At 38.0% G+C, this 22510-nt stretch overlaps 2 protein-coding genes across 3 annotated transcripts in view; one reads left to right on the forward strand and one right to left on the reverse strand.

Moving 5' to 3' along the window:
- Positions 1-3957: 3957 nt before the first annotated feature.
- LOC138701235 (cytochrome b-c1 complex subunit 6, mitochondrial-like) lies at positions 3958-5090 on the reverse strand. The gene is made up of 3 exons (XM_069827919.1): positions 4939-5090; positions 4738-4827; positions 3958-4267 (listed from the first exon to the last, which is right to left on the reverse strand). The coding sequence occupies exons 1-3, from the start codon at positions 4939-4941 to the stop codon at positions 4094-4096; spliced, it is 267 nt and encodes an 88-aa protein (XP_069684020.1). The 5' UTR covers positions 4942-5090; the 3' UTR covers positions 3958-4093.
- Positions 5091-5244: 154 nt separating this feature from the next.
- Positions 5245-22510, forward strand: part of Set1 (SET domain containing 1) — a 34181-nt gene continuing 16915 nt past the window's right edge. The window contains exons 1-8 of one of the 2 annotated variants that reach the window (XM_069827913.1): positions 5245-5490; positions 5753-6009; positions 6122-6214; positions 6315-6492; positions 6587-8762; positions 13790-13919; positions 19164-19358; positions 20505-20615. In XM_069827913.1, the coding sequence (XP_069684014.1) occupies positions 5755-6009; positions 6122-6214; positions 6315-6492; positions 6587-8762; positions 13790-13919; positions 19164-19358; positions 20505-20615 (3138 nt within the window). In that variant the 5' untranslated portion in view covers positions 5245-5490; positions 5753-5754. The remainder of the gene's footprint in view (positions 5491-5752; positions 6010-6121; positions 6215-6314; positions 6493-6586; positions 8763-13789; positions 13920-19163; positions 19359-20504; positions 20616-22510) is intronic. The other variant, XM_069827912.1, reaches the window with a different exon arrangement.

Below are 22510 nucleotides of genomic sequence, written 5' to 3' on the forward strand. Positions count from 1 at the left end.
GCTCTACTGCATGTTTTGTTTCTGCTTTGTTAACAGAACTGAGAATCTCGAAGACTATTTATTTTAGCTCACTCTTTTGATGTGAATATATCTTTAAAATCAGACTGTAGTCACAACGCTGTCATTCCCAGCGTGACTCCTCCTCTTTGCTTACGTCTTAGGAAGTGAAGGCTCTATAAAGTCTAGGTAGGTAGTATCATTCGCCATTTTTGTTCTTTCGTTGCCGAGCTACCATACAAGGAATCTGTTTGCCATACCGTTAAACATTATCATGTAACTCCTATGATAAACCAAATCCACTGTAATTGAGTGGCAAATAACGTCTTTGTGTGCTTTCTGCGAACACCAACGAAAGAGCCAAAATGGTGGGCGATTATATTAAGTATTTATCGAGCCTTAAGAAATGAATATCGTCTTCATCAGCGAATCACAAGACGCACACGTTTAAATGTAGCCGACCTGCAACACGATTGGCTGCCAGAAATTAGAGCAACGGGACTATAGTAGTTGACATTTTTATTTATTATTTTCGCATATTTAGACTAGGTGGAAAAATATAACATTGCACATTTTTAATATGGAGTACAAGAATTATAGCCTCTTCCCTCATGATATAAGTATTATAGTACTAGTTTATATCCACATAACAGGGGTACCAGGACTAAAACGGTAATGTATTGTTTGCAGGGTAATCCATTTCGACACTGTAACTTCGTGATTAATAACACGATTGAAATAAATGTGGTCTCTTTCGATCGGGTATATGACTACGATGCGAGTATAACCTTGAGTTGGCACCGCCTACGGTGACTGGTGACCATTTTGGGTGTGGACGAAAATTTCAAGGCAGTATATCTCGTGACTCTGATGTTCTAGATTTTGGTGCCAAACGAAAGATCTCGTTTAGCTCTATCAATTTAAGCTAGCTGCATTCACGTAAAATCCACAGTCATATCCCTGTCACAGCCACATCCCAATTTCTTTTTCCATGGTTGTTCGAGATGTATGCGGTATCCCATTGTCCTGTTGCAAGAGAATTCTAACACTGGGTATGTCTCCCTCAAAACCTTAAGAACTCGTTCTAATTGTTCAGAATAAAGATTGGCATCGACTGGAGGCTGCACGTCTGTTGGCAACAAACTTCCAGTGAATCACACCTTCAAAATTCCACCAGACACAACATTATTTGGGGCCAAACTGATTTTAACGGCGACTTTAGCAGGCTGATAGAGTAGAGCCACTGTTTGAGGTGTTAGGGTTGCGGCAATATACCATTTTTCATCACCTGTGATAATTTTTCTGACAATCATTCATGGGATTAGCAATAGGCTGAGACAGATATCCACTATGTTGAGGTGTAAATTTATAAGGTACAGATCTACAACTTCTGTATGATTTTCCATGCATCTTAATGTGGCGCTGTATCTTTTGAAGCAACAAGTTCTTCTGACAACCTACGACTACTATTTTGTGGATTGTTTTACAGAACTCTTGTGTTTATTTTCAATATTCCATATCTTAGGTTTTCCAAGACGTAAATCTTTAATGTCTCCTTCTTTATTGTTATTGAAACAACCATCATTATGCTGCATGCTCCCTAACAACACCTTCACCTTTACATATTTTTAGCCGTGGCAGCAGCTATTTCAGTAGTGCTTTAGGACTCTAATTTCAAACATCACCTCCATTTTATATTCTTTATATTAACAATTGACGATTGTCACATGCTCACAATACGCAGTAATAACCATAAATCCTTTAAATTGCATTGCCCAACAAAGGAAATCATTAAAATCTTACAAAACACAAACTTAAAAGAAAAAAAAAAGATACTGAGTACGATATTAAATTTACAGCTTTATACTTGCAAATTACTCCAAACTGTTCTCGAGTTCGTCCATGAAAGTTATTGTTCAGTTGATATAGGACTTTGCTTTAATCGGAGGTGGTTCTTTCTGATACCGTTCCTGTCAATATTCTATTAACAGTCGAAAGGTTTGGGTGTGATTCATTATAACTGTGACTGCCTTTGATGATAACTGAAAATAAGTATTTAAAAGGAAATGTAATTTAGAACACAGGACTTCTATCATTCAGCTTGAAACGGTGTGCGATTTATGGCTTTCCTCTGTAAAACCAGCAGTAACTTCCTGGGATAAGAGAATAATCTCGTATATTTCACTTTGGCTTTTTTTTTTCAATTCTATTAGCCCTCAAATTATGTTGCATTCAGTTATATAATATTTTTACTGTAAAAATATAATTTGTATTAAAATAAAAGAAATTAGAACAGAATGCATTGTATCTTGTTAATGTCATTCCAATTATCCAGTATTATTATTATCAAAACATTCCTTGTTCCTGTTTAGATTACAAAAGAATGTTTATTTTTTGTGAATTTAGTCCCAAACTAGTAATCCCTTTGCCATACCAGTACTATTATTATTATTATTATTATTATTGTTACTGTCGTTAATGGAGCAACTGGGAGTATTTTCCCTGAACACTTTTTCCACCACAAGTTCAATGCAGATCCACACACTTTGAGTGGATCCCAAATTGTGTGTTATGATGCCCTAGAGTACGACAGTAAGCTCACATAGGCGCTGTTCAATTAGGAAAATTTTTCAGATTCTGTTTTGCAATTAGATTCCAAGACCGAGGCTATGCACAGACGCAAGTCATTGGTAATTATAATTACTTAAAAATGAAATATTCTTTTTCATATCAATTAATGTGTATTATTTTGTGTAACAACAATGACGTAAATATAAGCCGTTAGGACATAACTATTAAATAAATGGACTTGTTAGATTCTTTTAGACCTACAGGCACCTTGAACCTTGTAAGTTTGGAAACCTCTGAGAAAAAGTAACACATAGCGTGCTAGACTCCTGATAAAGGTGGCCCGGGTTCGATTCCCGGTCGTGAAGTCAGGGGGATTTAATTTGGACCTCTTCACAGGGACTGGTTGTCTGTCCATTGTCCAAGTGTGTGTGGTGTCTTGCAGTGGCCCCTGGGTACCCTGACCCAATAAATGGGGGAGTCCTGCAGTGTGTGTGTTGAGAGTTTAGGTACAATAAGCCTCAGGCTGCTGTGCTGAAATTAGTATTAAAAATAAATGTAATATATATATACCATATAGGCATGCAATAAAATGCAATATCCAAGATTGAGATTTGTTTTTCAGTCAAAATGCACTAGAATTTTTCCTCTACAATTGTACCAGAAACAGCATTCCATTATGACTGGTTTTGTATCATTCCAATCATGACATTGATCCCCTTAATATCAAGTGTATCATGATTATATATCGCAATTCGTGAGAAAATAAAGTTTCGGAAATTATTTTGTTAGAAAAATGACTTTGGTACGAATTATGTGATTGCAGATGACGTCCACTAATACTAAAAGATAACCTATACCGTGTGTACATAGGTCTAGATGCAATTTGAACAAACACACCTGACGTAGGAAGGTCAAGAAATTTGCGAACTTGCTTAATTATATTTACATACTTATTTCATTTCTAGATCAAAAAAAATCCAAAACATTAGATTGTCAGAACGTATAATATGGAGAAAAAACTAACCTCTATCATAAAAAAATTCCTACTGATTGTCAGAACGTAAAATAATATGGAGAAAACACTAACCTCTATCATAAAAAGATTCTGACTGATAAATATAAACAACTTCCATATATCATAATGATAATTTATATAGGCGTTCACTTTTCTATTTAACCTAATCAACATAAAAACAATCCATTTTCTAAAATTGTACAACACAACGTTTTCACAGCTTTATCACTTCGTAATTTCAGAATTTTGTAGCGTGTTATAAGATGTAAATTCCTTTTCAGAATCTATATTTCGATTGAACATAGGAAATATGAATCGCAAAACAGTATACAACTGTGAATACTCATTTGCCAGAGGAATTCTACACAACAATAGTAAGTATATATTTTTTTGTCTTTATTTTATACAAGTGAAAATAATATACAGATTGCTGACAAACATTAATCTAGTAGGCTACACTATATCCAAACATTCGAAAGGGCTGTACATAACTAGGAAATATTTCTACGCCTACTTAAGTTTTGAGAACAAGGTTTTGCTAACACAGGCATCTATACAATGAAGGTAATCGAATAATTCTTCACTGCAGATTTCTGTTGTCTTGCTCCTAGAATTAACTCGATCGTTGCAAGCAGTATATTTTTCGTGAAGATCGCTGCATTTCTTCAATTCATGACACTGTTCCTACGAAAAAGAAAAACAAAATTTCTAAATTTAAGTTGAAAGGATATGCTTCTCTTGAAACCTTAATGATGTAGCGTAGTATACTACATGATTTGTGTAATGTAGCCTAACTGAATAATAACTTTTGAGTCTGTTTGATCAATAGTGAATTTCACATTTCTGCCTAGAAACTACCCAGTATAATGGTTTACAAGCAACGGTAATGGAGTCGCTTTTGTCCCATATTTTCGATATCTCTTGATTTTTCTAACTTTATATTCCAAAACTGAATGCATGACATGAGGGAGAGGCAACTTGGACGTTGATACTTCTTATGAATCAAGGGACCCCCCCCCCCCGGGCAACAAGGAAGATTGAAGAGAGAATTGAATTTTCCAATAAGCCACTACAGAAATCATCTACATTATGGCTACCGACTAATACAATTTGCAGACTTAAAACGGGAAAGGATATTATTAATATTTTAATACCCTTAGAGTTTGTTGGGGGTCAACCAATTCTTCATCTTCATCCTGTGCCTTTACACTAGGGATGACTGGTTTCACGGATACTTTGTTTCCCTAAAAAATAAAAACGGAATATTTAAAATAATGTTTTAAACGTATTATCATCGTGAACATATACACTGAAACTTATATATTCTATAAACGTAAGAAATTTGCAGAAAGTACCATCGAAAATATATCTATTCCACCTTCTCGCCGAAATACCAAGATTCTATCTCATCTACCTAGCATAGAATGTATAAAACACTGTAATTGGTAGATCTGCTGCTCCCTGGTATTTCTCTACCAATCAGGAAGAGGATTTGAAACAAAGTACAATAAGAGTCACCTCAACCACCCCATAATTTGCTCGAATAAATAACTTTATCTATAAGCAATGCAAATTTTATGTAGTAGTATATTGTAAAATTCTTATGAAATAATAAATTAGTTCCCCCGTATACTGAATAAATATAAAACAACTGTATGAAACTAAAATTGGGTGTGGAATTGACAGAGGTTAGGACTGTGAAACGACGATGTAGAAGAGGGTATCTTGCTCTTCGTAACTGTGTTCAATGAATCTACTGAAGATATATGTGCATAAAATAGATTGATTTAGATAAAAACAGATTTATTCATGTTTGTTCTAGTGACATGTATTTGAGTAAAGGGTTAGTGTATTTGTTTTTAAAACTTTTTCAATAGTCTGCCCACCGCTTGCCGTGTTCAAAAAAAGTGAGCATCGCGGGTATAATACTGTTGTTTACTAATAATTTCACAATGTGACAGAGCTTATATCGATATCAAATTTTTACTATTGAATAAATAGACCATCATTATGCCATATAGTTATTTAGATATTTTTACTTTTGAGGTATAATAAGAAAAAAAGTAATTGATAGTTGTGTTAGTAGCTTCACTGTTCATAAATAGTTTTGTCATTTACCATTTATTCTTGTCACAAACTTATAAATTTATAATTTTATTTTGTTTTCAGCTATGAATGGTATGATGGACTCCTCTCACTCTGGCAGTCGGTCTGGATCACATCATCACTATCATCATAAACCAAGGAACTACAAACTTGTAGTTGACCCCTTTCTAGTTAAAGGTGCATCAAAGTTGTACAGATATGATGGGAATGTACCAAATGACCCAACATATCCTCCAGTACAAGTTCGAGATCCAAGGTCACAACTTACCAGGATATGGACAAGGCTTGAACCACTTGATATTCCTGTACCTAGATTTAAGGTTAGGTTCACACTGTCTCAACATTTGAAACTGTCACTATGGCAAATGGTGTAGAGTTTGCCAGATGTACTTAATTATAACAATATTTGTCTTTATTTTAATCTGTTTACAGATTGACGCAAATTATGTAGGAGATCCACCACCATTAGAAGTAACAATATGTAACTTGAATGACAATATTGATAAAGCTTTTCTCTCTGACATGGTAAGGAAGCGTGATCAATTTTAATTAATCAGTTTGTAACTTAATTCTATGACAAATGTAACCACTTATTTACTTATTATGAAATTTGTTTCTATTTTAGGTGCAGAAATTTGGCTCAGTAGAAGAATTATTTATATACTATCATCCAATATCCAACAAGCATTTGGGCTTAGCCAGAGTGGTTTTTGAATCTGTGAAATCAGCTAAAGGGTGTGTGGAGAAACTGAATAATACATCTGTTATGGGAAAAGTTCTTCAAGTCTTCCTTGATGCATTTGGTAAACAGAATTGTTTTATAAGTATGGATTAAGGTCTGTTATATGACTTTGTCGTAACTAATTTTGTTTTTTGTTTTGTTTTTCATTTTTCAAGGTGAGGAATGTCGAAAAATTTTCCAAGAAAAAACTCAAGATAAGAAGTTGGAGAAAGAAATTGCATCTGATATTGGTTTGGATGAATCTTCTTCAGGAGCCACGGACAAAGAAGATATTCTTGTGAAAAAACAGTTGCCAAAGAAAGTTGGAGGAACCTCTTCTGATCAAATATCGGATGATTTAGATCGGTCGTGGCCAGATAAGGAAGAATTGTTATCTCGTGGTGGTGTGAATCATAAGAAAGAGCACTCATCGTTTGCTCATCATGATAATAGGGATTATAGTACCCCGACAGATCACAGAACATTTCCTGTATCAAGACATCGAGACTATGCTACCCCAAGCTCCAGTACGAGTGACTATGGCACAGCCCCTAGTGAGACAGGAAGCTATTCTGAAAGAAGTTACGCGAGCAGCAAAGACTACGGTTATCATGGTTCAACGCCTTCAAACCATTCTGCTCATAGTACACCTGTTAGCTATGACTATCACAACCACTACACTTCTGCTCCTCCACCTCCACCTCATTCTACCCATTATCCTCCCCCATATCACCCACAGACTAGCCAACATCATCCGAGACCTCCAATCGCACCTCCACCACCTTACAGTCATCAGATGCACCCTCCTCCTCATACGATCCAGACTCACATGCCTCCCCCTCCAATTCATCACTCTCACACCCTGGTCCCATCACTACACTCGAGTTCGCAACAATGGCAACAGCCCTGGAGTGAATCGCAACAGATGCTGTCACACTGGGAACAGCCATCCAGATCTATTCAACAGTCAGCGCTACGTCATATCCCAGTGCACACCGGAACAGTAACGACTCTTCCTCCAGCCAATGCCACACCGACATGGACCCCTGTTTCTGGTGACGGTCACAATGTTGTTTTCTCACCAGAAAGGGGTAGTGGGAAGAAAGATGTGAAACCAAGTAGCAAGGGGAGTGCTTCTCTGAAATCTAGTGAAAGTGCGAGTCCAGAGACACCAAAAATTTTAGACTTGGACACGAGAATTGAAATGCTACTCAAGGGCAAAGGAACTGGCGGTATGGCTCCTCCATTCCTCCAGCTAGGAATTAGTAGTGATTCTGAAGAGGATACACCTACTAAATCTGTTGGAAAGGTGTCATCGAGGCGCTCGTCAGGTAGTTCATCGAAGCATGGCTCCATGAGACATCGCCATTCTTCCTCATGTCGCCACTTGGACAGATCTCAGCAGCCCTCTCGATCATCCAGCAGTTCTGATACAGACGGAACAGCATTACCTCCCCCGCCTCTTCCTCTTCCTCCTCCTCCAGGTGACGAAGAACCACTGCCCCCACCTCCGCCACCCGACGGAATTGATCCGGACGAACCATTATCCACGCCACCTTCACCGTTTCTGTCTGCAGAAATATATTTGGAGTGGCATCGGATAGGGATTGAACAAGCACGGAAAGCTAGGGAGAAAGAGCAAGAAGAAACTACAGGTCTACTGGAGAGTGTGAATCTGAATAAACCTGTTATTGACAATGACGACTTAGGCAGCATTATTAGTAGCAGTGAGGACGAGACGCTCACAGCCACACACATCGATACTGGTAAAAGTGGAAAGACTCAGTCTGAATACTTCAGCCCACAACAGCAGCAGAGGCGAATAGAAAGCAGTACTGAGGATTCGGATCAAGCAACCCAGTTGCCAGTATTGCTGGATTTGCCTCCAGGTGTCGACCCTGAAGGTGGTAGTAGCCGCAAGTCAACTCCGCTGCAAGACGAGCATAGAGATGACGATCGTATGTCGCTCTCCAGTCTCAGCTCCGGCGATGAGAAGATAGAGGTGGCAGCTCAACCACCTGTCACAATGTATCCAGCCCCGCCCCCATATACTGCCTATCCTCCTCAAGGCTATCCTCCACCTCCGTACTACCATCCTTCAGCACCTCCCTTATATCCTGGCATAAATGAAGTATATGCCTGGAGAGCTCCTACTCCTGGAAGTAGCTATCCTTATCCACCAACAATGTACCATCTTCCACCACCACCAGGTTATGCATCCAGTACTCAGTTCCCACCGCCTCCACTAGGAACGCCAATGCAGTATGGATATCCAAGCTTCCACCCAAGATTCCCACAGACACAAGGACATATTCCATATGAGAGCACGGACCCACAAGCACCCACTATTAAGTAAGTACTGTATTGAGTATGTGATAGATGATAGTATTTAGATACTGTTGACTAAACGAAGAAAATCATTTCCAAATGTATTTTATTTTATAAACAACATTTTTACAGGAAACAGAAAAGTGACTTTCTGGTCATTCATTTAAATCTGACTGAAAAGTGCATATATTTTGTCATATAAGCCAAGATTACACGTTATTTTATCCAGAAATAGACAAAGTAGTTTTTGAAATTATACTCTTCAAATCATATTTAATTGCTTGAACCAGTACTTACAAAGTGAGACATTCATTTTATAAAGGTGGAGATATTATTAACCTGTAAATCACTTAAAAAATGTTAACTTCTAATGCCCTTCAGACAATAAGATTGCTAGTAAGTGATAAGTGATCTTCAAATTAGATTTCAAGTGCAGTAATTATATGTCATTTCCAAATCTATTTTATTTTATAAACAACATTTTTACAGGAAACAGAAAAGTGACTTTCTGCTCATTTGTTTAAATCTGACTGAAAAGTGTATATATTTTGTCATATAAGGCAAGATTACACTTTATTTTATCCAGAAATATGCAAAAACAGTTTTTGAAATTATACTCTTTAAATCATATTTAATTGCTTGTACCGGTACTTACAAAGTGAGACATTCGTTTTTTATAAAGTTGGAGATGATATTAACCTATAAATCACCTAAAAAATGCTAACTTGTAATGCCCTTCAGACAGTAAGATTGCTAATAAGTGATAAGTGATCTTCAAATTAGATTTCAAGTGCAGTAATTATATAGGAGGAAACATCAACCTTCCCATAAATATTGATACCGTACTTTAAAAAAAAATATTAAACAAATTATTGTTGAAATATGAGAACATGACAGTTGTTTAAATTTCAGCTTCTTATACTTACTAAGTGAGATATGGGCAGTACCTTTGTTAGCCTCTAGCCAAATGCTAAAAAAATGCTAATTTTTTTATACTGTCAGAAGAAGAAATTGGCTGAAATGTGACAGGACTGCGTTAAGTTTGGTTAGGTTATTAACTTAAATACCAGTAGCATCTTCATTTTCCCAGAATGTGACTTTGTACTAACACCAGGAGTGCAGTGAAAATTGTTTGACAGTAACTGAAGTTTTTTCGAAAAAAATTTAACTAAATTTTGAATACCCAACTAAATGAGCTAGAGTTTATTATCTTTTGCTGCCTCATTCAGACAGTTGTATTAGCATTTCATCAGTTATTAATCGAATCCATGCTAAACTAGAAACAGTATTGAACTGGGAGGGGAGTAAATTACACAGAAGATGGCATCATTATAGATAGTATTTCATTATATCAGAGTTATCCTTGCTAAAACATGGAAATTGTTGTTGCTGTACAAGTACCGATATCTTAAAAAGTTTATCAACTTTTTCAGGTAAGCATGTTTTATTTCTCGTATGATTTAAGATGGGTAGTCAAAATTGCTACACTCTTTAAAACTCGTTAATTAATTTTAATCTTCTGTATAATAGTGAGAAAATATTGATTAGTACTTGGGCCTAGTAGAAAACTGATGGGATGAAGTGTACTGGGCAGAAAACATGAGTAACATTGCCATTTTTAACAATATGAATGTGCGAATTTCAAATGACATAAATACTGTTAACGTAGATATATATTTTAATCTGTCCACGCTCACATGCAGCTGCACTGCGCACTGCCATTTCACTTTACCTCCCACGTGTGTGGAAAGATAAAATGTATGCACTCTATATTGAGTAGATTATTTCAATGTTTGTTTATGGGGTTTTCTAAGTAATTATCTCATCTGTTGACCACCTGCTGTTAAATTTTCTGATATGAACCATTGTTTTATTGTTGATCATCACTTTCTTGCCTTAATAATGTGTGAAGCAAAGTGTCCAGTAACTGAATATTCGTTTAAAAGTTATGAAACGAAAAGTATTATGTAACACTGAATAATTGTAATCTAGATACTCATTTATGGTATATGTTCTACCATCATTCCACTAATCTTTCATAATAATTTAATCACCAATATGAGACAGAGTAGGACATATTTTTATAGGAATAATTTCTCAAGAATTGTGCCATAATAAATTGTTCGTTATTAACAAGCAAATCGTAGAAAAAAACAAATACGCTCATCTTAATAAAAATTACCGGTATGTCCTTGTATACACGTCATTAGGACGTACAGAGAGGTAGAACTCCCATGTTCTTCTGGACCTTGGTACTAAAATGTGATGATGGTCAGTACAACACACTAGCCAGACTAGCCACCTTTCGCCTTTGGGAAAGATCAGGTATATAATTACCCATCTCATATTCAGTCCATAATGTTTTACCAAATCCCATTTCAGCTTAAAACTATAATTTTTAAGGACTGCAATCATTACACTTCATGATGTGCAGTTTTATGGGACATAAAATCTTGATTTCAGTATGAACTGTATTCTTTATTATAAATTTTTTTCTCCTCATCCGAGGCACTACCACCTAGATTATACGGCCTGCCGAAGATCCACAAACCGAAAGTACTACTCCGCCCAATTGTCAACAGTATTGGTTCCTCGACCTACGCATTGGCAAAATATCTCACAAACCTCTTGAAGCCATACATAGGAAAAACGAGCTCCCACATCGAAGACTCTAACCACTTCATCGAGAGACTCAAGATGCTGGTTGTCGAACCACAAGACATTCTAGTGAGCTTTGATGTGGTGTCACTGTTCACTAGAGTACTGGTCAGCGACACCGTAGAACGACTAGGTGACATCTTTTCTGAAGACATCGTGGCTCTCTTCCGACACGTTTTGACTACCACATTTTTCCAATAGTCACAGATTTTCTACGAACAGATAGACGGAGTGGCCATGGTGAGTCTCCTTATCCCTGTAGTGGCTAATTTCTACATAGAATCCTTTCGAGGAGGCGACCTTGGAATCTGCGGCACTTGAGCCTGCCTGTTGGTTCAGATACGTGGATGATACTTTCGTCATCTGGAACCATGGAAGACAAGCCCTCGAGGACTTCCTAATTCATCTGAACAGCCACCGCACACAGATTCAATTCACCATGGAGACAGAGAAGTATGGTCAGTTACCCTTCCTTGATGTGATGGTCTACAGAAAGGAGAATGCTTGCCTTGGTCACAAAGTCTACAGGAAACCCACCCACACTGACAGATATCTACACAACGACTCAAACCACCACCACCGGGCCAAACGGGTCTCCGATCCACAACATCTAAAACAGGAAATTGGCCACCTCATGTCTACACTGGAGGCCAATGGCTACTCCACAGAAAAAATTAAAAGAGCCTTAAAACCAAGATGGCAAACACCACCTGATCCGAGACAAGGTCAAACCAAGAGAGGCATGGTTTTTCTTCTGTACTACAGACAAGTTACAGACCGTATCAGCAAGATACTACAACAACACAAAGTGGAGACAATTTTCACTCCTACTAGGCAGACTCGTAACTGCTTACGGTCTGTTAAAGACAAACGTGACCGACTTTCATCAGCTGGAGTATACAGAATCCCGTGTTCCTGTGGGTCAGTGTACATAGGTACAATACAGCGTAGCTTCAAGACCCGAATCACCGAGCATAGAAGGAACTGCCGTCTAGGTCACGTGGACAAGTCAGCCATAGCCGAGCATGCTTTTAATGATGGGGATCACAACATCAGGTTCCAGGACACCGACATCCTAAGCAGTACGCCACACTTCTATGCCAGGTTACATCGGGAAGCTATTGAAATACATAAACACAAAAACAACTTTAACCGTAAGGAGGAAGGACTCAAGGCAACAAAGCTTGGTATCCGGCCCTCAGAAGCACACACATCAAATCCTTTCTTCGATAATTAGACATTATGACAAACAATCAGAACACCGAAGCCACTAGTGCGGACTGCAGCGACGACAAGCAACAACAGTCCCACACCTTAAATATCGACGTGCTACAAGTCTCAATGCCAGTTCCTGATACACACAGCAGATCTCTCCGCACACGTGTACCACGCCACTGAAGATGTCCACCGGAGTAGTGGACGAAACGTTTGGTTGTAACACTGACAGGTCCACACCTGTGGAGTAACAGCGCGTCTGGCTGCAAAACCAGGTGGCCTGGGTTCGATTCCCGGTCAGGACAAGTTACCTGGTTGAGGTTTTTTCCGGGGTTTTCCCTCAACCCAATATGAGCAAATGCTGGGTAACTTTCGGTGCTGGACCCTGGACTCATTTCACCGACATTATCACCTTCATCTCATTCAGACGCTAAATAGCCAAAGATGTTGAAAAAGCGTCGTAAAATAACCTACTAAATACTGACAGACCTGTTGATAAAGCGTCGTAAAATAACCTACTAAAATAAAAAAAACTGACAGACCACGACCTTCTAGCCCGGAAAATATGCATCCTATCAATGCCGACCGTGAAAGCCTACATTCAGAGAACAGTTAGACGTTGTTTATAGCGTTGGGGATGGGAGGTCTTGCCACACTCTCCCTACTCTCTCGATCTTAGTCCTTGTGACTTCGATCTTTTCCCTAAAGTGAAGAAGCCATTGCTTGGGAAATGCTTTGCCAACACAGAAGACGTCACAACTGCAATTCGGCATGAGGGGTCACACATTAGTGAATCTCATGCACCGATGGTATTTTCTGTCTTCTCCATTAATAGCAACGAACTGTGGACAACCTAGAAGACTACTTTGAAGGATGTTAAACACCTTGTACAAATGATATTAACAAGTAATATGAGAATAAGATGTTGATTTCAAAATGTCATGTTTGTCCTTTTATTCTGCCAGGTTCCTGCATCCATACCTTATGTGGTGCCAACTTTAAAAAGTACATGTTGTATGCTTTCAAATGTATATATTAAATTTTCTGCATTGGAGCATTTTCAACAGAGAAAAAATAGTTGCCATGACTTATGAATCAATCCTCGTATATATTGTGATATGAGACCATTTTCTTTTAATTTTAAAAGTTGTAGGTAACATACATTCCATTTTTTGCAGTGGCGTTATTGAGAGGGTGATCGCTGAACTGAAACAAATATTGAAGAGGGATTTCAACAAGAAGATGATAGAGAATACTGCATTTAAATCGTTTGAAAGTTGGTGGGATGAGCAAGAAAGGAAATCTAAGGTAAGATTTTACTTAATCATCTACTAAAATTTATATAATGTGCAACTTTATGTACTAAAAGATGTCATCAACATCAACAAGTGGCTTGAGTCAAATGGCTAGAGAGTTGGATTTCCACACTGGTAATCCAGTGGATCACTTGGAATTTGTAGTGGGCATGGACAGTGTTCGGTGGTAGGTTTAATGCCTATAGTGGCAGAAATAATGGCTTTGGTGTGTCACTCATACATGGTGACACTTGTGTGAATAACGTAAAGTCAAGCAAGCCTATCTGTCATTGGATAAAAGAAAATGTTTTATTGTGTAGAGCCTAACTGCTTGAATTGTTGTTTGCTCAATATCTGTCCTTTTTTTATGGACAGTAAGATATTTGTGTGTTTGATGCACAGACTCGGGTGACATTCGTAGGCCTAGCCCATAGGCCAGATTCGAGTTGAAGTTCACATATGCTTGTTGGGTTTGGACTGGGATCATTTTTTTCTGCGAATTATATAATACTGATTAAAAATAATACGAAGATTTTATTGCATGCACGATTAAAGTCCACCTGACACCTATTCATAACATGATAATAGTAAAATGCCCTTTTCATTTAGTGACCATCAGAAAAGATTTAAATGTACAGATATGGTATTATGGAAAGCTTTTATTTTTGCCTTTTTTGTCCTTTGCTGCCTATTTCGTATGATTCTGCTTATTTTTTTATTTTATTTTTATTGTACTTTAGTACTTGTTTGGCAAGATTGGCAAGATTTATAAGTAACTGTTTGTTCTAATGCAGCTGTTATAAAGAATGTCTTGTAGATTTCATTTTACGATGTGCGTTCAAGTTGTAAGGTCTCCAATTTTTTTTTTTTTCTGACAATGTACTTGCCCTAAAAACTTGAAACTTCTGTTACTTCTCAACGTAATCTCCCTGCAGACGTGAACATTTTTCACAATGTTGAGCCATGGCATGCCGCTGCAAATGCTTGCTTAGGGGTCTGTTTTGACCACTGGAAAATCACTGATGCAATAGCAGCATGACTGGAGAATGTGCGACCATGGAGAGTGTCGTTCATTGTTGGAAAAAGTAAAAAATCGCTAGGAACAGGTCAGGTGAGTAGGGAGCATGAGTAACCACTTCAAAGTTGTTTACATGAAGAAACTCTTGCGTTATGTTTGCGCAGTGAGCAGGGGCATTGTTTTGGTAAAATGGTAATCATGCAGTCTTTTCTGGCCATTTTTCTTGCAATGCAGGAATGATCTTCTCCTTCAAAACTTCTTGGTAGGATGCATCTGTCACTGTAATGCCTTTTGGAATGCAGCAAGTGAGAGTTACGCCGTTGCTGTCCCGTAACATGACCATCATCATTTTCTTACCACTTGCGCTCACTCGAAATTTCTTCAATGGTGGTGAGTCAGTGTGCTTTCAATGCGCTGACTGGTGCTTTGTTTCAGGATTGAAAAATGCCATCCATGTTTCATCCATTGTGACAATTGATGAAAAAGAAGCACCATTCATGCTGTCATCACATGTCAACATCTCGTGACAAATTGCAACGTGCACAGCTTTGTTGTCGTCTGTGAGTGTTTACGGCACCCACTTAGAGGACACTTTCCGCATTTTCAGGTCTTCTTTCAGGATTGTATGCACAGATCCCATGGAAATGCCAACTTTTAAGGCGATATCTTTCACAGTGAACCAGCGATCCTCCAAAACATGTTTCTCCACTCACGCAATCATGTTGTCAGATCAACTGGTGTGAAGCCAAGGTTTTTTTGGTTTATTGTTACACAACACTCTGCCTTCTTTGAACTGCCGCACTGACGAACGTATATTCTTCACATTCATGACACCATCACTACATGTCTCACTCAACTGATGATGAATTTCAATGGATGTCACACTACGCAAATGGAGAAAACGAATGATTACATGCTGTTCCTGTAACGAGAATGTCGTTCTTTTAAATATCAGAATTGCTTCTTACTCTAGCTGCTGCCACTAGATTTTTGTGCGTTATTCGCTGCTGCCATCTCTGTTATGCATTCACAAAGAGTGCCCACGTCTTTTAAGTCAAACCACATGTTTCTATCTGCTCCCAGTCCCGAGGAAAAAAATCAGGGACCTTAGAACTTGAATGCACCTTGTATAAAGAAAATGCACTAGCAGTGTGTTCAAGTTTAAGTAGGTTGCTTTCTGGTGGCATCCTTTATTACACTCAACAAGTGATAGGCTCCCCTTTCACAACATTTTCATTGTTGCCCATATTTAGTAAATGTCTTACGGTTGGACCTGAGTTCACAATTTCATACAATGCCGAAGAGTGAGCATTTACATTGGAAAATTTGTTAAGGAGTTTGGAAGTCATATTTTTTAACAAATGGAACAATTTTACTGTGTAAAAGTTCATACAACTGGATTTTAGAGGATCGAGGATTGAATTCTTTATTATTGTTTCAAAGCCATGACTGCATATCCTTTTTAAGTGTGGATGAAGTAGATCCAGCCACTCACATGAATTTTTGTGAGCGGATGCTGCAATCCATTCAATGAATAATGACGGAGGAATGTTTGGTTGCATTTAAGTGGTTATGTCCACTCCAGTGGGACACTGAAAATCCTAATTTAGTGCATGGACTTCCTCTTAATAATCAGAATGTGGGTGTATGATGTGCCTCTTCATAATCAGAATGTGGGCGTATGATGTGCCTCTTCATAATCAGAATGTGGGTGTATGATGTGCCTCTTCATAATCAGAATGTGGGTGTATGATGTGCCTCTTCATAATCAGAATGTGGGCGTATGATGTGCCTCTTCATAATCAGAATGTGGGTGTATGATGTGCCTCTTCATAATCAGAATGTGGGCGTATGATGTGCCTCTTCATAATCAGAATGTGGGTGTATGATGTGCCTCTTCATAATCAGAATGTGGGTGTATGATGTGCCTCTTCATAATCAGAATGTGGGCGTATAATGTGGGTGTATGATGTGCCTCTTCATAATCAGAATGTGGGTGTATGATGTGCCTCTTCATAATCAGAATGTGGGCGTATGATGTGCCTCTTCATAATCAGAATGTGGGTGTATGATGTGCCTCTTCATAATTAGAATGTGGGCGTATGATGTGCCTCTTCATAATCAGAATGTGGGTGTATGATGTGCCTCTTCATAATCAGAATGTGGGTGTATGATGTGCCTCTTCATAATCAGAATGTGGGTGTATGATGTGCCTCTTCATAATCAGAATGTGGGTGTATGATGTGCCTCTTCATAATCAGAATGTGGGTGTATGATGTGCCTCTTCATAATCAGAATATGGGTGTATGATGTGCCTCTTCATAATCAGAATGTGGGTGTATGATGTGCCTCTTCATAATCAGAATGTGGGCGTATGATGTGCCTCTTCATAATGAGAATGTGGGCGTATGATGTGTCATTACTGCACTCAGAATAATTAGCCCCATTTTCTTTTATGATACAGTCAATTCAGAACGTTATGTGAGAGACATGTAATATTGACTGAAAATGAAAGACAGTATGCTTACTTCCAGCAGGATAACTTCACTGCACATACAGTCGCTGTATAGGTAGAAACATTAGAAAAAAATGTTTCATGATTGCATAATTAATCGTTGACGTTTGCCAGCTTGTTTCCATTAGCATCTTTGAGGATAGAAGACAAAAATTTTCAGTGGGAACATTGAAGAACTGTTCTTCCCATTAATCATGAAATTTGTATTTAAATGTTTTTGTTGGCTTCGAAGGCTCCATGATGGCTTTCCAGTCTGCCACCGATTGTTTTGATTTGCATGGTGCAGAATAAGTGACAAGAGAACAATACTGTGGATCATAGTTCCATCTGTCGACATTTAGGGAAGGGAGAATTCTCGAACCATTTCTAGTTCTACTTGTACATGCTTATGGATGACCTAGGCACTTTGTATTACCTATGCCATGGAGGGTACAGGCTGTCATAGAAGCAAAGGGTCAGCTTAACTCATATTAAGTCATTATCTGTATTGTTTAGTGTTTTTAGAAAGGGTTTTTAGGAGAAACATATTTATATGGCCAACTACGCCAATAATAATAATAATAATAATAATAATAATAATAATAATAATCTGTGATGCTACAGCCCATGAAGGGCCAAGATCGACCAGCCGGCTGCTGGCCTCACAGCCACATGCCGAAGCGGAGGTGGACGATCATCCAACCAGAATGGCGGTATCGTGTGGTTAGCACAATGAGCCCCTCAGTGTAACAGGATTTCGCTACCTATCGTAGCACTCCAACTGCATCACAATGCTGGGTGGGCACCGGTCCCATACACTGACCAAAATTTCATGAGAAAATTTCTTCCCCCATGAAGACTCGTACCAGCACACATTCCGCAACGTGAGTCCTAGGCAGGATGCCTTAGACCACGACACGGGATGCCAATGCTTTTATTTAATTACTGCATGACTACTGTTATGGAAAATAACTTCCTTACCATAAATATAATAAAATTCTGTTTTATTTTTTATTGTGTATTTGCCCCAAGTACATTGTATTATAATTGACCACTGTCTGCTGGATCACATCCTGTAGCTGTGTAAACTGCCTGCTCAATCAAAGTTATTTTGCCTCTAGGTGGCAGACAGTGCCCACCGCTATTAACATTATCAGTATATGCAAAGTCACTACCTCGCACATAAACATTGATTGAGCAGACAGTGTAAGCAGCCATAGGATGTGATCCAGCAGGCAGTGATTATAACATAGCTGGTTAAAAAAAACAACAATAAAAGGTCAAGATTTGAACATAGAACATTGCAATTATAAGCCTCGATCTTACCCCCAGACTATCAATATGGGACACTACAACTCAGTTTTTTAAGAGGCACTTCATTTCAAACATTGGCAACGAAGTTAGTCAACTATGCAGCTGCGTAACGAAGTCGTGCAAGCATGAATCCAGCACTCAGGAACTCACACAAAGCTATCTGAGGGGGACTTACAACTTGAAGGCCAATCTTCTTTCCCCCAATCTCTCTCCCCAAGGCTGTACTTATAATCCCACTTCTGATGTTGATTCAGTTATGTTTAACAAGTGATGTAAGGAATTTTTAGCATGATTGTAACTACACATAGTCAATTAATTTTTAGCAGAAATATGTTATCTCAATCTGAAGATCTATGTGCTGTTACTGAAGGACATAGGTTCGGTTCTTATGATGTAATTTGAATGTAACTTTTATTTTTTACTTTTAACAGTCACAGAGTAATTCACTGGATATAGAGCCTGTGCCACATGAGAAACTGTCAACTGCTCCGCCTAGCACCAAGCAAGAAAATCTTCTGAACTCAATTTTAGATACGGGTAGAGAGAGTTTCGGTCTGGATTCTGTTGGCCTTGGAGGATTTGGGCTTGGCTTCAGAGCAGCTTTTCCAAAGTTGCCATCCTTTAGGGTAAACATAAATATTTTCACAATTTTATATAATATTTTTAAAGTAAGAAATCACTGAGAGTAAATATATATCTCATTACAGATGTAAGTTACTACAGTAGAGCATCAGTTATCCAAATACCGATCAACCGAAACATCGATTAACTGAAAGTGTTCCAGTCAGCAAATTTGAATTTGCGTGCATACCATGTAGAAGTTTCGCTAGTGTTGTTTGCAAGATTTAGCGGCAAAAAACCGAGTCTCAGCTCTAAAGCAAAAAAAAAAAGTTTGGACTTATTTTCCTAAACTGTAGGCCTACTTTAATGGCCATTTTGAACAATTTGTTTTTGTAAATGATTGGTTATCCGAAAATGGTTATCCGAAAAATCAATTATCTGAACACTCCCTGTCCTCTATTGTTTCGGATAATCGATGCTCTACTGTAGTTACTATCTTATGTTTTCACAAGTTATGTTATTGTCTTAAAATACATGATCACTAGATTGGCCAAATATATTTCATGTTATGAAAAATCTTACTGATGAATAATACAAGTCCACTGCTGTGGAGTAACTGTTAGCATGTCTGACCGTGAAACGAGCGAATCCATGTTCAAATCCTGGTTGGGAGAAGTTATCTGGTTGATTTTTTTCCGGGGTTTTCCCTCAACCCAATAAGATTAAATGCTGAGTAACTTTCGACATTGGACCCTGGACTCATTTCACTGGCATTATCATCTTCACCTCATTCAAACCAACAGCCAACTAAAAAAATAATACAATAAAGCAAAGTGTGCAAATAATTGAGACACAAAGTGCTGATGTAATTAACAGTTGTCGAACTGGTAGGCGAGTTGGTATAGCACTGGCCTTCTATACCCAAGGTTACGGGTTCAATCCCGGGCCAGGTCAATGGCATTTAAGTGTGCTTAAATGCGACAGGCTCATGTCAGTAGATTTACTGGCATGTAAAAGAACTCCTGCGGGACAAAATTCCGGCACATCCAGCGACGCTGATATAACCTCTGCAGTTGCGAGCGTCGTTAAATAAAACATAACTTTAACTTAATTAACAGTTGAATGAATCAAGTCAGAATCAAAATATACACTTTTATGAACAGATAGGAATGGATCAGGTTTTTATTTAAATTTATTTCTCTACTTTTTAGCGAAAAATCAAAGTACCATCACCTCCACCTCTGGATGAAGATGACTCTCGGCGAGAGTTGGTAGAAAGTGATCAAGAAGAAATGGTGCAAGCTTCAGATTCTGAAATACAGGTATGGTAGTTATTTCGTCATATTGAATAAACTGAGAGTAAGGTACTTTCCAGTGACTTTTGTAAAACAGCCTGAATTCCTAGCTCTTCTGAGTCGAGTCACTTTGTTAAATATGGGATGTAATTTTAAAAAATGATTTCTAAAATGACTGTTATTGACTTTATACAGAAGGAACTGCTTTTCAGAAAGAATCAGGAACTGTGAACACAATATGGCAATTCATTTATTTATTTATTTATTTATTTTTTTTTTTTGGTTTCTAGAAGAACTAGGAAAATGGTGTAATAAGATGATAAAGTAATGAATGCATTCTATACTATTGATAGTGCTGAATATCTCTATACAGCAGTAGTATTAATAATGTTGCCTTCCTCCCAAAGAATAAAACACTTGAATTTTCTATAGTGTATGTAGATATTAACTGATTAAACTAAGAATTTTGTTTACTTATTTTTTTTGCCTGAGTCATTTATTAAGTTTATATTTAACTTTCAATTTTGCGTTTGCATATTGTTGGAACCATAAACTGAGAAAAACTCCCAATATAAAAGAGGACAATAGGATCTGATAGGGGTAAAGTTATGGTTGTCTCATAACATGATCCAAGCAAGCAAATTACTGTTCACTACATAATTTAATAACAATATATATATATAATAATAAAGGAGCAAGAATAAAAAAATTAATAATTATATAAAAGATGAAAAATCGGCTAGAGCCGTAAATTTAAACTCGTGTAGCTAGCCTGCAAGACTCTTAAAATAATGTCTTCAAATATACAGTCACCAGGGTCAGATGTAGAACACATAATATGACTCGTAATAGTCCAAGGAGTCAAAATGCGCCTAGGCAGGACTAGAATAACCTCATGGGTAATAACTGAGAGCCTATAATATGAAAGAGGATGAATGGAGTCAGAAACCGAAAACTAAACATTGCAGATCATACACCAACAGGCACAGACATAGATACTACACAGGAAATTACAATGTTTCACCCAGCACAGTTCTAGAAAATTCCACAGTAGGACAGTAGACCAAACGATAATAAAGTACAAGTCCCGGTTTGGTGAACGTGCAACACTGAGTCCAAAATGTATAATCGTTAATGCCCTGTTGCCATGCTGGTGAATCCTACAGATATGCGGAGCCATGCAGAATCCCATGCAGCGTGTCTCTTGTGGAAAACCAAACACTTAAACTCGCAACCCAATATCATAACTCAAAAATTTGTGGTATGCTGGCTCTCTGGTATCAACCAGAAATTCCAGATGATATCCAATATCCTTGACTGGATGGAAAAGTGTGGCGCCGTTCTCCTATCGTCAATATAGAATGTTCTAACAGGTCTGTGTCTCGTTGGCAGCCCCAATTAGATGTCCATCCTCTTTCGTGGTAGGTGCTTGGCTCCTTTTCGCATCATCTTGTGATGCCGTCACGATGCATGGAAGGGGTGATGGCTGTTAAGGCTGGTTCAAAATAAACCGGAAACGAGAATCGGAACGAAAACGGTAAAATTGTTAAAATGTGTACATTTAAATGTGAGAATTCACAATTAACGAAAAGCTTGCCAGAGCCTGGGATCGGGAACGGAGAGTTGGCCAAGTTTCAACTTTGGCGTTCACGTTTCCGATCACAGCCCACTAGATTCATTCTATTGTCATCTAAAAGCTATTTTGTCGTCGTATATTTTGTAGTAAGAAGACCGTGACATAACCTATACATTATTTTGTTCTGTGCTGTGCATCATGGAGCAAGTTTTATTTGATGAGATTCTAGTGTTGAGGAAAATCCTCACGTTTATGATAAGCAGCGCGCCTTGTAGAAAATGAAGGAGAATACGTGGCTTTCAAAAGCCGTATCTTTGAACACCAATCATAAGTGAATCATATTTTA

This window comes from Periplaneta americana, chromosome 6 (genome assembly GCF_040183065.1).
Source record: "Periplaneta americana isolate PAMFEO1 chromosome 6, P.americana_PAMFEO1_priV1, whole genome shotgun sequence".
Classification (NCBI taxonomy): Eukaryota; Metazoa; Arthropoda; class Insecta; order Blattodea; family Blattidae; genus Periplaneta; species Periplaneta americana.